The sequence below is a fragment of the Gadus chalcogrammus genome, chromosome 9, assembly GCF_026213295.1.
Source record: "Gadus chalcogrammus isolate NIFS_2021 chromosome 9, NIFS_Gcha_1.0, whole genome shotgun sequence".
Taxonomy (NCBI): domain Eukaryota; kingdom Metazoa; phylum Chordata; class Actinopteri; order Gadiformes; family Gadidae; genus Gadus; species Gadus chalcogrammus.
In genome coordinates, this window is record NC_079420.1 from 9,835,717 (window position 1) to 9,849,167 (window position 13,451).

The 13,451-nt window shown below is 50.8% G+C and overlaps 1 protein-coding gene across 7 annotated transcripts in view; it reads right to left on the reverse strand.

Moving 5' to 3' along the window:
* Positions 1-375: 375 nt before the first annotated feature.
* The window catches only part of man2a2 (mannosidase, alpha, class 2A, member 2), a 35,069-nt gene continuing 21,993 nt past the window's right edge, over positions 376-13,451 (reverse strand). For all 7 annotated transcript variants that reach the window (XM_056599484.1, XM_056599482.1, XM_056599483.1 and 4 more), the window contains exons 15-23: positions 12,678-12,914; positions 11,123-11,245; positions 10,258-10,372; positions 9,243-9,376; positions 8,339-8,480; positions 7,260-7,393; positions 3,066-3,260; positions 1,377-1,490; positions 376-544 (exon numbers count right to left, since the gene is read on the reverse strand). In XM_056599484.1, coding sequence (XP_056455459.1) covers positions 392-544; positions 1,377-1,490; positions 3,066-3,260; positions 7,260-7,393; positions 8,339-8,480; positions 9,243-9,376; positions 10,258-10,372; positions 11,123-11,245; positions 12,678-12,914 — 1,347 coding nt within the window. In that variant the 3' untranslated portion in view covers positions 376-391. The remainder of the gene's footprint in view (positions 545-1,376; positions 1,491-3,065; positions 3,261-7,259; positions 7,394-8,338; positions 8,481-9,242; positions 9,377-10,257; positions 10,373-11,122; positions 11,246-12,677; positions 12,915-13,451) is intronic.

A 13,451-nucleotide genomic window follows, 5' to 3' on the forward strand; every position in this document is an offset into this window, starting at 1 on the left:
CCACAATTGGCTGCATATTCCAAACGGGTTTGGCCGCTTCGCAAGGGAGGGCGGAGCAAACAGTGATCCACTTCCTGTCGCCCGGCCTCTAATTGGTCCAGGGGGGGGGTCCAGTAAGAACTAGCTCCACTCCAGGGGCTTTAGTTCTAGGGAAGTTCTGCTCGTGCTCCTAAACAGAGGACCCCGAAACATCACCACCACCGTCGCCGCCACCTCCACCACAACCCCTAGACCCCCAGCATCTTAAAATATGTCCACCAGGGGGGGCCCCCCCGAGGCCAGGAGCCTGCGTGTGCAGTCTGGGCGGCGGGGGCTGTTATTGCGTGCCGTGGAGGACGGAGGAGGGCGGCGGCGGTGAGGGGAGGGGGGGGGGAGGGGCCGGGGGCGGTCCTTAGCGCAGCTTGAGCTTGAAGGCGGAGAGCTCCATGGGGTTCAGGCTGACGCTGGAGTCGTTGGCCAGGGGGGGGGCGCTGTGCATCAGGGTCAGGGACACGGGCTGCAGCAGCTGGAGGTCCAGGCCCCGCAGCAGGCCCGACACGCCCAGCTGGAGGGGGGAGGGGAGAGGGCCGATCGCCGATTAGTATGACAAGGCTGAGGCTTTACTGTAATGGGATGCTTATTCACTGTATATACTTACACAGTATGCATACACAGGGAGACAACAGAGTGACACACACAGAGAGTGACACACAGAGAGAGAGAGAGAGACAGAGACAGAGACAGAGACAGAGGAGTGACAGAGACAACAGAGTGACAGAGAGTGAGAGCAAGAGCGTGAGCGAGAGAGACACAGAGTGACAGAGAGAGAGACAGAGACAGAGACAGAGAGAGAGAGGAGTGACAGAGACAACAGAGTGACAGAGAGTGAGAGCAAGAGCGTGAGCGAGAGAGACACAGAGTGACAGAGAGAGAGAGAGAGAGAGCGAGAGCGAGAGAGAGAGACAGAGTCTCAGAGAGAGAGACAAAAGCACAGAGAGAGACAGAGATACATAAGGACATGGAGAGAAACAGAAAGAGAGACAGCGAAACACAGAGATAGAGAGAGAAACTCAAGAGAGAGACAGAGAGAGAAACAGAGAAACACATAGAGAGAGACAGAAAAAACACATGACCGAGAGTCGGAGAGAGACCGAGAGAGGGAAAGAGACAGAGTGAGATTTACATTCCAGAGGTATTTTATTCACTTCCCTCGTCTAGAGAGGGGGAGAGAAAAGAGAGAAAAGAGAGAAAAGAGCGAAACGAGAGAAAAGAGAGAAACGAGTTCCCATGAAATCAGCAGCTCAGGGTGGAAGCAAGCAAGCATGGTGAACACATTTGCTCCCAGTCGGCAGTGGGGGAATAAATCCAAGTGTTCTCCGAGGACTGTGTGTACGGACCTGTCCCTGCGTGGTGGAGCAGTTGAAGCCCAGAGACGGACTCTCCAGGCTGCAGTCCATCCCTTTACGGTGCAGGATCATGGCTGTGTAGGGAGACGGGGAGTTGGGGTCCTCCTGCACACACACACACACACACACACACACACACACACACACACACACACACACACACACACACACACACACACACACACACACACACACACACACACACACACACACACACACACACACACACACACACGATATGAGAGTGAAACTATTGCTTCCTCAGCGTAGCGGTCAACCACCTGCGTTTGGCTGGTGACCCCCGTGTGTGGGGCTCAGAGACCTCTGGGCCCCCCCACCAGCGCCCCGGTGAAGCTACGACACGCACGGCGGCACGATAACGAAATTATTCTTAGTGTGCCGGTGTGGCTGCGAGTCATTAGGCCCACTGTTGATGTACAAAGGGGCCAATTTAGATAGTTTATCAAAAGAACGTTTCAAAGAACGTTTCAGAGAATAGCGATGCCTCAGAAGTAATCTCCCGTGACGGATTGTGCTTATCGGGGGCCCCCACATGTGGTTCCCCCTCCCAGGTCAGGCGCCGCCGCCGCTGCCCAGTGATCCTCAAAGGGTGGGGTGGGGGGGGGGGGGGGGGGGGGGGGGGGGGGGGGGGGGGGGGGGGGGGGGGGGAGGGGGGAGGCATGAGCTAATGCGATGGGGGCAGATGAATTAAAAAGGGACCGAAGAAAGGGAGTTGCAGGGTATGTTTCCTGAGGAGGAACAGTAAACAGAGTGCTGCTGAGTGCCATACAGGCCGCTCCGAGAGGCCGTGACACGTGGAGGAGATCACCACTTCAGACAGGAGAGGGCGGGGAGCGGGGAATTCATTTTAACGACCTGATGAATAAAGATGGTAGGTCCTTTTGCCGCATTTCTTCAACAATCGTGTTAATCACGTTCAGACCGTAGTCGTTCCTCCTCATCAGAGACACAGCGTTCTCACATCCTCACATGAAAGGCTGTGTGTGCGATTGATTTTTAAACAGGGGAGTGGGGGGGGGGCTCCAGGAAAAGAGGGTCAATGAATCAAAGTGTTGGTTAGCGCGGTGCATGACAGACAGGTGTGGGTGTTCTGCTTCGGCACCGCAGTGATGGAACGAGCACCCGGCCAATGGACCGCAGAGACGCTCACCAGCTTTACGCAAAAGACCCTCACAGTCCCCCCCGCCACCCCCTACACCCCTCTTACGCACGTATTGCATGTTGTACGACCTTGCACTTAAAAATACTACTTAGCATTGTGTAGCGTCTTATCCTAGCTACCTTTGTTATATACAGGGAATGGGTTAACCTAGTGATTATAATTAGTGCTTGGTACTTGGTTCTATGAACATCCGTACTTCTCGGACAGCGATATATTGTTGTTCCTCTTTCTTCGGACAAATGTAGTTATTGTAAGTCGCTTTGGATAAAAGCGTCTGCTGAACGTAAATGTAGATGTAGATGTACATGTAATGGACTGTGGTCTGATCTAAGGTCTGGTCTATGGTCTGGTCTAAGGTCAGTTCTCGTCTATGGTCTGGTCTAAGGTCAGGACTATGGTCTATGATCTGGTCTAAGGTCTGATCCAAGTTGCTCTGGATGAAAGCGTCCTAAAAAGTAAATGTAAAGGTAAAGGTAAAGGCGTGAGGGCAGTCCTACCTGGCTGACGACGCTGCGCAGGTTGACCAGGTGGAAGTCGCAGGGCAGCGGCTCCCTGAGCGGGCAGAAGGTCTGCAACTGCGGCACGCCACGCTTCTTGGGCAGCACGGGCAGCGCCAGCACCTCGTGGTTCAGGACCGCGCCCGTCAGGTGGCCCAGCAGCGACGGGAAGGCCGGCGCGCCGCTGTCCGTCATCTGGCGGCCGGGCAGGAAGGGGAGGGGTTTAGTTCAGGAGCGAAAACCAGTGCTAATGAGCATTAATGAGCGTTAACGAGCGTTAACGAGCATCAACAAGCATTAACTAGGGTCAACCAGCATTTACTAGCGTCAACGAGCGTCAAAAAACGTTAACCAGTACGTTAACCAGCAAAGGACCGTTCTACATCTGTAAACGAGCGCTAACGGATGCTTACGAGCGCTACATAGCGTTAACTATCTCTAACGAGCGTTCTACGTCAGTAAATAAGTCAGTTTAAGAGTTAAACAAGCCCATACACACATCAAGCCATCTGAAACTTTTACAGCTATGAGTGTAGCTACAACCCTGGCCACTAGAGGGTGCTAATGGGAAGACTTAACCAGTGCGGCTTTAACCAGCATCAGTTGGGAGCTTCCAGTCCATAGTGTTTTGCACATATCTTTTTATCCGAATTTGCACAACTCCTCTTACTGTGTGCACAGATACACTGCATAGACGTTTTTTTGCATATCCCTTGTTTTATCCTTTTTTTATCCCTTTCTTTATGACAGCACCAGACCGCGGTACTTTCTGCTGTGCTGTGACGCTCGGAATATCCCGGCTGGCATTAATAAAGTTCTACTTTATCTGTTGAATCCCGACTTAAGTACTTCATTCGCTTTGACTTTAACTTCTAAACAAGGTGTATGAGCTGCTCCAGAACGCATTGGAAACACCGTAAAGCTGGGGAGGCTTCGGGCTTCGATTACCTCTAGTGGGGGGAGACTGGGGGAGAATGGGGGAGGCTGGGGGTGGCGATGAGGCCGAGCTACTAGGGGGGGGGGGGGACACACTTACTTAGGAACGGGGTGCCGTGATGGAGCGTGTTGTCACGGTACAGTAGAGCACTTTCAATAACACTACATCATCCCTTAATGAACAAAGCAGTGCGAGGCGGCCGTATATCAGCAGCGTCCCCAGTACATAGAGGAGGCAGACGTACGGCGAGGAGGTGTTTCCGTCGACCTGACAAACGACGCCGTTTGTCATCGCACCGTGAGGTGGGACTATTAAAAAGGGGGGGGGGGGGGGGGGGGGTACTAGGATGTCTGGCTGGAGGGCTGAGGGGGGGAGAGGCCTGGAGACTGGGTGGGAGAAGGGGAGGATAGCACCAACGCTACTAGCGAGCTAGTGGCCTACTAGTGGCATCTTCTCGGTTGCCGCGACAACGTTACCTCTGAAGCCCCGCCCCTCCTCAAGGCCAGAGGGAGGAGCGAGCGAAACATGGCGACCAGTTTGGCGAGCAGACGGCTCTGGGGTCAATGGCGCAGAGGAGAAAAACAGAGAAAGAAAAAGAGAGAGAGAGAGAAAGAGAAAGAGAAAGAGAAAGAGAAAGAGAGAGAGAGAGAGAGAGAGAGAAAAAAAGGACAAAAAAAGGAGGGTAGAGAGTAGAGAGTAGAGAGAGAGAGAGAGAGTAGAGAGAGGGGGGAGAAGGGAGAGACAGATGGCGAAGTCGGTGAGGAGAACAGAGAACAGCCACAAACGGGTCATTGAGGAAAGGCGGGCTCCGTGGAGAGAGAGAGAAACCGGGAGCTTTCTCCCCCTGTTAAGCAGGTCCGTTATCGTCTGGTGGTGAGGGGTGGGGGCGGCACCGGGGGCTAAGGGTGCGTCAGCAGGTTGTCTCGGAAACCCACTGACTCATCACAGTCTGCGGTCGGATCGACCGGTCAACCCACCTCGGAGTCTGATCTCTTGCGTACGAAAGGTTAACTCGTAAAACTGTGACGATAATTCTTTAGCCTATGACGATTTTATATAGTGCCCTGGCGTGTGTTGTGTTGTGCGCTGATTTACCACACAGGCCACCACGGCCCAATTGGATTGTGAAACGATTTAATTCAGTCTTGATTGGCATTTTAGTGCGATACAATACGTGTATCTTCCCTGCGACGCAGTGATTGAGCGCATTGCAACAATAAGGGCATTGTGCCGGTAAATCTCCTGTCAGAGGTCACGAAAACACAAACGCTATTTAATATCGGTGAACAAATATGAGGCGACAGCCAGCTCTACGGTTCCTCTGTCAGTCATGCAGGGCTGCTCTGAATACATGAATACAGCCGCTGCCTGATGGATAATCGGCCCCCGAGCAGCAGCCGATACGCTGGCTTTGTTCAGAGCTCAGGAGCCCGCGGTTTAGAGCCTCTGCTGACGTCAGCGCAGCGGCACAAAGCACGTTGGAAATGACACGACGTGTGAGCTACGTGGGCGCCACGTCACGGGTGGTGAGCTGAGTCACACACACACATAGAACCACTACATGTAAACCAGGTCACATGACCCTAGGGTCGGTGTGTAGGGAAACACAAGCAAAGAAAGAAAATCAGACAAAAACACACAGACCAACGTCACATGACACAGTTTTTCTGTGACAACGCTGCACCCGATGCAGTGTTGTCTCCTAAGGCTGATATCACTAATTCTGTCCACCACTTTAACACACATTGCTACATCGCTTTGGATGAGATAGATCCTAGTACGAATTGCTCCCCCCTTCAATTTGGCCCTTGGTTTAATGAAAAAATTCCTTATGTCCGGGGTAAATGTCGGTGGCAGAGTGACTGTGTAACTCCATCACACTCCATGTTCACCGCCTCCACCACACAGAGCTTATAACTGAGTCTAACAACACAGTGCAGGTCACCAGGGCTTCTTACTCAGCTAACCTAATTACCTCCGGCAAACGCAACACCAAAGTCCTGTTTGCACACCAATAACCAGTCTGTCGCTCCTTCACCTCCTGACATGCCAGCCTTTTGAAATAAGCATCGCGGTCACTCTCTCTCTCTTTCTCTGTGGAAAGGTTTTGAGATGGCATGGCAGAAGAATCATTAACTATGTTCCCTTCTCTGCTTATCCATCTGTTTTGGGCAGTTTCTCTCCCATCTCCCTGCACCTCCTCGTTGATGTGTGCGTCAGGAACCGTTCCGAATGCCCTGCTGGGAAGGGTTACTGACTTTCCTGCTTTAAAAACGTTTGTGGGCGTATTGCTCAAATCCTGGTCTCCATTTTTAATAGCTCCATGCAATGCAGCTGTGTCCCGTATTATTTTAAACATGCCAGTTACTCAGCTCACTTTGAAGCAAACCAACCATGATCATCACTTCCGAAACACTAGAAGGCCTATTTTCTAAGTTGCCTTCAATCTTACAAAGATTTAAGAAAACGGTTGTGCGACAGCCCACTGACAGTCGACTGCACACAACATTGTAGATCAATTCCAATCTGGTTTCCGTCAGAAGCGTTCCACGGAAACAGTGCTGCTCTGAGCCTCCCATGACATAATGATGTCTACTGATGTGCTGAAGGCTCTGCTTTTGGTGCTGCTGGAACTCAGCGCATCTTCTGACACTGCAGATCCCCAGCAGCAGAACCCTGACTGAAGGTCTGGTGGGTTGATGGATCGGGGCGTGGCCCTAGACAGGTTCTTTCTGGATCGCTTGATCCCTACGTGTCTGGAAGTGCTGCTTTCTCCTGTGGTGTGCCTCAGGGTTCCGTTTTAGGTCCTCTTTCATTTGCTTAGTTTGTTCTCTCCGTAGGTCGTTTTGTTGATACATAAAAAAGGTATCTTGTATCACGGTTATCAGTGGTGGATCCTGAACCCTTCTGCAAGGCTGGGTCCAGCATGACAACTCGCATCACAACCATCTTAGCCTCATTACATTTTGTAAAGTGCAGGGGGTGTTTTGTGAGTGTAGGGATGTGTGTGTGTGTGTAGGGGTGTGTGTGTGTGTGTGTGTGTGTGTGTGTGTGTGTGTGTGTGTGTGTGTGTGTGTGTGTGTGTGTGTGTGTGTGTGTGTGTGTGTGTGTGTGTGTGTGTGTGTGTGAGCATAGGTGGGTGAGTGAGAGGGTAGGGTTGTGTGTGGGTGCATGAGTCTGTGACTGTAAGGCTGTGTGTGTGTGTGTGACTGTGAGGTTGTGTGTATATGTGAGTGTAGATGTGTTTGCGTTCTCACAGCGTTGCCGGTGTCTCTGCGCTCCAGCAGCAGGCGGAAGCGGTTGACGGTCTTCTTGTTGTCCTTCAGGCCCTGGCCCAGACCACGGTTATCGTCCTGCATCAGCCGGCGGTCCAGGATCACCTCCAGCTGGCCTGGGGCGCACATACAGACGCACGTATGTTAATACAAATGTAAAAATACACATACACACACAGAAATTATCTATATCTATCTATCTATCTATCTATCCATCTATCTATATGCTAAAACACAAAGATATTCAAAAACACACACATAAATAAGCACACACACATCCGTAGCCTAAGCATAATGAAACAAGACCCTGCTTTCTGCATGCATTCAAACCAAATGGAGCCATTATGCCTTTGAATTTAAATATATAAATCTCACAGCCATCAGCCTCCTGGAGGGTATGTTTAGGGACACACACTTCTACCTCAGGAATAAGGCTATTCAATTAAATAGACAAAATACATGACTCAATAAACAGCAAATGATTCACTTGGTCTTGAAGCGCTGCTGGTTCTATTGTCAACAAATGAGGTATTGTTGAAACGTCCTTGGTCAGGCTAGACAGGGAGATAACTGCTCCTAGCGTCTTGTTTATGACCGCTTAAGTGTATGTGTGGCCGCGTTATTCTACATGTCAATGTGTGTGTGTGTGTCTGTCTGTCTGTTTTGTGTGTGAGTGCACATTATGCTACATTTCCTTGCGTGTGCGTTTGTACATGTGCGTTTGTGTGGTGTGGTGTGGTGTGGTGTGTGTGCAATGTGCATGGTCCTACATTTCCTTGCGTGTGTGTGTGTGTGTGTGTCCCCGTGTGTGTGTGTGTGTCCCCGTGTGTGTGTCCCCGTGTGTGTGTGTGTGTGTGTGTGTGTGTGTGTGTGTGTGTGTGTGTGTGTGTGTGTGTGTGTGTGTGTGTGTGTGTGTGTGTGTGTGTGTGTGTGTGAGAGCCTGTGTGCTAAGTGCAGAAGCAGACATGCTGTCAGCACATCCTGCGGCCCATACATTAACCCCATGGGGTCAGCCCCCCCGTTCCCCATCACTAAACCCCTGTGGAGGCGGGGCCACTGACCACTCTCCAGGCTGGCCACGCCCAGGGCCTGGGCCGAGTGCAGGCTGAGGCGGTGCTGGCTGTCCTGGATCAGGGCCTGGCTCGGCATGGGGTAGAAGTTAGCCTGCAGCGGCAGCTTCAGGAACTGCCGGCGCGCCTGCATCTACGGACCAGGAACGACGTAACAAAGTCAGTGGGGCGCACAACGCAAACACAGGGTGGATGGGAGAGTCAGGGGCACCACACAACACAAAGTCAGGGGAACGACTCAACGCAAAGTCAGGGGTACGCACAACACAAAATAGGGTGGATGGGAAAGTCAGGGATCGCACACAACAGAAAGTCGGGGAAACAACAACACAAACACAGGATGGATGGGAAGGTCAGAAGGAACAACACAACACAGGGTGGGTGTGAGGGTCAGGGGAACAACACAACACTGGGTGGATGGGAAGGTCAGAAGAACGCGCACAGCACAAAGTCAGGGCCATAACACAACACAGGGAGGATGGGGAAGTCAGGAAGACGTTAAGATTGCGTTGTTTAGATTGAGCAGGCGCTTTAACCCACAGCGACCTACATGAGGGCTAATTACTAATTCATCCTGATCCTGATCCCGATACGATTACACCCTCGCAGACTATCTTCCAGCGGGCGATTATGAGGGTTAGGGCGAATGTATGTCACGACGTCAGATCAGCCGTTCATATCCTGCGTTGAGTGACACGGTAAACAGCTTGCCATTTACGTTGAGTCATTTACCTTCGGCACGCTTTCGTCCCCGGTGATTTACAAACGAGGCCGTGAACCCTCTGAGCGTACAATCCAAAACGGCGCAGCTACACAAAAGTGCGAAGCGCCGCGGCACTGCGTTTAAAAAACAGCCGATCGGAAGGGCGAACCGGGATGTTCGTGAGCGACTGACCTGGAAGCCGTTGAGGTCGGTGTGGAAGACGTCTCCGCTCTGGATGTCCGTCACCAGGCGCATGGCCAGCTCCTTGTTGGTCTGGTCCCGGATGTCCACCGCCGTGCTGAGCTCCACGGAGAGCCCGTCCACGCCTGGAGGGACCAAGGCAAACCCACGTTTAATACGTGGGTAAATGTACTGCATCCAATGGGGACGACACTAAACCCGAAAACCTCGCTGCCCGCGGTAGAAGAGGATACGGGACGAGGTGCCTGGGGCCAGTGGGGCGTGCTCACTTCTCATGTTAAAACCCAGGTTTCACATCTTTTTGTCATCCGTTATAGGTGATATGTGGAAGCAAAACTCTTGAGTTTAATTTCTGTGTTTCGAGAGCCCCTCATGGCGTTCAGCAGGCGAAAAGAAGGCGGTGTACAGCAGGCGGTGTTAAGCAGGCGGTGTTAAGCAGGCGGTGTAAAGCAGGCGGCTTAAAGCAGGCGGTGTAAAGCAGGCGGTGTTAAGCAGGCGGTGTAAAGCAGGCGGTGTAAAGCAGGCGGTGTTGGTGGATACTTTGAGGAGCAGGTCACGACGCACGGAGTGCACAATCAGGGTTTCACTTGGAAAAAGCGACGGAAATGTTTGGGAGAGAGCAGCACAGATAGACGTGATGGAAAGACATAATCAAATATTTGATTGGAGAGTTTCAGAGGGTTAAATAATTAATTCATGCAATCAAACTACCCACTGCTCCATCTGCTGCCCGTGACCGCGCCAAGTTCGGCCTCACGGAGGCTGCGTGCGTGTGTGCGTGTGCATGTGTGCTTGTGTGTGTGTGTCTCTGTGAGTGAGTGAGTGAGTGCGAGCAAGAGCAAGCAAGTGTGTCTGTGTGTCTGTGTGTGTGTGTGTGTGTGTGTGTGTGTGTGTGAGTGAGTGAGTGGGTAAGTAAGCGAGAGCGAGTGAGTGTGCGAGCGTGCGAGTCTGTCTGTGCGTGCATGCGCTTGCGTGTCTGCGTTGGCGTTGCTGTGCGTGGTCTTACCGGGCACGTTGTGGATACGGACTGTCTGCTGGAAGTGCTGGAAGTGGGACACCACCTCGGAGAAGAGGGGTCCCTCTTCCACCCGGACCACCGGAGGCTCCTTCTGGACGTAGGGCTGGGGGCGGAGAGGAGAGGAGAGAGAGAAGTCTTACTGTTCATAAAGAAGCTCCTGGTTCACCTGTAAGACGTCACCTGAATAATGTAGGCCAGGCACAGCTTTATCTCTCTTCTGTTTACCAGATGTCGGCTTCCAGCCGCTCTCAATGTCATGGTGATCAAGCTCTTTTGAATATGAGAAAGAGAGAAAAGAGAGAAAGAGAGAAAGACCGAAAGAGAAAGAGAGACAGAGAGAGGGAGGCAAGAGATTGAGTGAGAGAGCAAGAGAGAAATATAGAGTGAGACAGAACTCAGAGAGAGAAAGAGATATGTAGACAGAGACAGAGACAGAGACAGAGACAAAGTTGAGACAGCAAGATATAGAAAGAGACAGGCAGCACAGAGAGAAAGAGAGAGGACGATCAATAGAGACAGAGTGAGACACATGGAGAACAGAGAAACGAGAGAGAGAGGGGTCAAGAGCACAGAAGTGAGCGCTATATGGCGGGGGCGCTCGGAACACAGACACCCCGTCAATACCGGGCCACTGCAATCCACTCCTGCCGCTGCCGCTGCTGAGCCCAGGCACACTCTATTGCGTCTTCCTTTCATTACCTTCTTTCTTTCATTCAATCAATGAGATTAAACAACAGACAGCTCTCTCTCCCCGGGGGGCCCTCCCAACAGTGCAAACTGCTGTTAACCAAGGCTGCAGTGAGCATCGATAGCAAACTAACGAGATGGGACGAGACACCAAACATAAGCACACCTTTGCTGTGCCGTCGGGCAGGAAGAGGTAGGCCCCGCTCTTGTCCTTGGAGGGCCGTGTGCCGTACACCAGGAAGTGCATCTGGACCTTCACTTCCTGTGGGTCGTCCTTCAGGCGGATGCTCTGCGTGGGTAAAACACACGGGGAAGGAGGATGGAGAGAGATACTGAGTCAATGGTTAACATACATTTATACAGCACTTTTCTAACCAGTGGCCACTCAAAGTTCTTTACAATATTGCAACAGTCACCCATTCATACACACATTCACACACATTCACACACCGATGGCGGAGTCAGCCATGCAAGGCGACAGCCAGCCAACTTTTTGGTCTACTTTACAAATGAAAATACAAACTACGTGAAATGTATTTGCACATTTTCAGTAAAATTAAAAAGATGTAGCCAGTAGTGAAAAAAAGAATGTTCATAACCTTTTGCTTTAGGACAATGCATTCTTAAACTTTTATACGGATTGGCAGAGTATTACAATATTCATATCAAGCCACGACACTACGGCATACGAAAGGCAATCAGTCGAAGCCATCAGCAGAGACAGCCGACAGGAGGTCATTAGCCAAATCAAGTGATACAACATCGACACAAGGCCACTGTGGGACTATCAGCCTTAGCTCGTCATAAATGGAAGATCATTCATTTGGGTCTGTCACCGTTTCCATTTAGCGTGCTACTCAACAACCCTCTCACGTTATCAACCGTATCGGCCCCAAAAGATTGACTTGTGGTTCGTTATTCCCCTCACACAATCTGGGTCGATCCAGCCCTCGGGTGATCGGCAGGAAATTACGCAACAAGATGAAACCTGGAGAGCTCAGAGCAGCCAACTCAATGTCTGCGAATAATTTCGTTAGTTTTGATTTAGTTTTTTGACAGAAAGTTTTTGGAGTGTGCCAGAATGAGACAGACCCCTAAAAGGTGAGGCAGCAGGCGGGAAGAGAGGGATGAAACAGGCTTGCGGTAGCAACAGAAGCAGCAGGCACTGCCATGTCATCTCTGATCAAACAGCCCAGAAGGGCCTTCTGGGAAATCAAGCTGCGGTGGTTTCACTTCTTAAAGAAGACTTCAAGCAGAGATCAAAGTGGAGCTTACAAGCTTCCTATGCAATATGGATCCACAGAGAAGAGCGCGCAGCCGACGTCCGTTTGCATTGTTTTCATCTATTAGTCGATCTTAACTATTTATATCGTTCTATTTACTGTAAGGCAACTTCAGGTGCCTCCTGAACAGTGGCAAACAAATACTGTTTTTTAATTATTGATGCAGCAGATGAAGCTAATGTAACTAATGTAGCTAATGTATCTAATTTAACTAATACAGCTAATGTAACTTTTATTTCTAACGCAACTAATATCGCTCATACAGCCAATATAGCTAATGGAACTTATACAGCTTATCTAGCTATTGCAGCTAATGTAATGAATACAGCTTATGTAGCTAATGCAGCGTATGTAACTAATGCAGTTAATGTAGCTAATGTAGCATATACAGCTAATGTAGCTGATAAAGCTGTAGCTAACAGAGCTAGCGGGTCATACCTCCAGGAGGCCGGTGGTCCCAGAGAAGCCCAGCGTGAGGGACTGGGTGGTGATGAAGAAGGGCTGGGGGTCGGCCTGCTGGGAGCGGACGGGCAGCGGGTCCACGGCCCGGGCGCTGACCCCGGCCCCCGGCAGGCGGAGCAGGGTGTCGGAGCGCAGCGTCATGGGCGAGTCCGCCATGTTGTACAGGTGGAACACGGCCAGGCCCAGGGCGGGAAGACGGGCCATGAAGGTGGCCTGCGGACCACAGAGCAGGGCTTACATTGGATTCATCATCATCATCATCTTTGTATTGTTATTTTATTCTTTTTTTAAAGTAACAAAATGCTTCATGGGCATAACAACTGCATAAGTAAGAGGTAATACATACGTATAAAAAACTATAACTAAAATAATTGTCTTAGCCTTAAGAGATTTGAAAAGTTTGTTTGTTCCGAAATGGCTGTATGGGTTTAAGAGTTGTTCCATTATAGACTGTGCCAGTTCATATTGTCAAATTCATAATAGGCTATTGCAGCTTCGTCTCCCCCTCACAAAATGAAAAACACAGCCCAAAATATATATATAAAGCCCCTTGGTTATGTCAATATTGTGTATGGAGCCGCAGAATCGATCGCTGGCCAAGAAAAGTAGAGAGCATAATAACACTGGAATCTGTTTACACTTCTCACTATTTGGCACCTATTGCCCTCATACCCATCCCCTGGAATAGGCTGCTTCGCTGCTCCTTCTCAAAGTTTGTTCCCGTGAAATTCAGGAGAGTTTCCCTTGCCC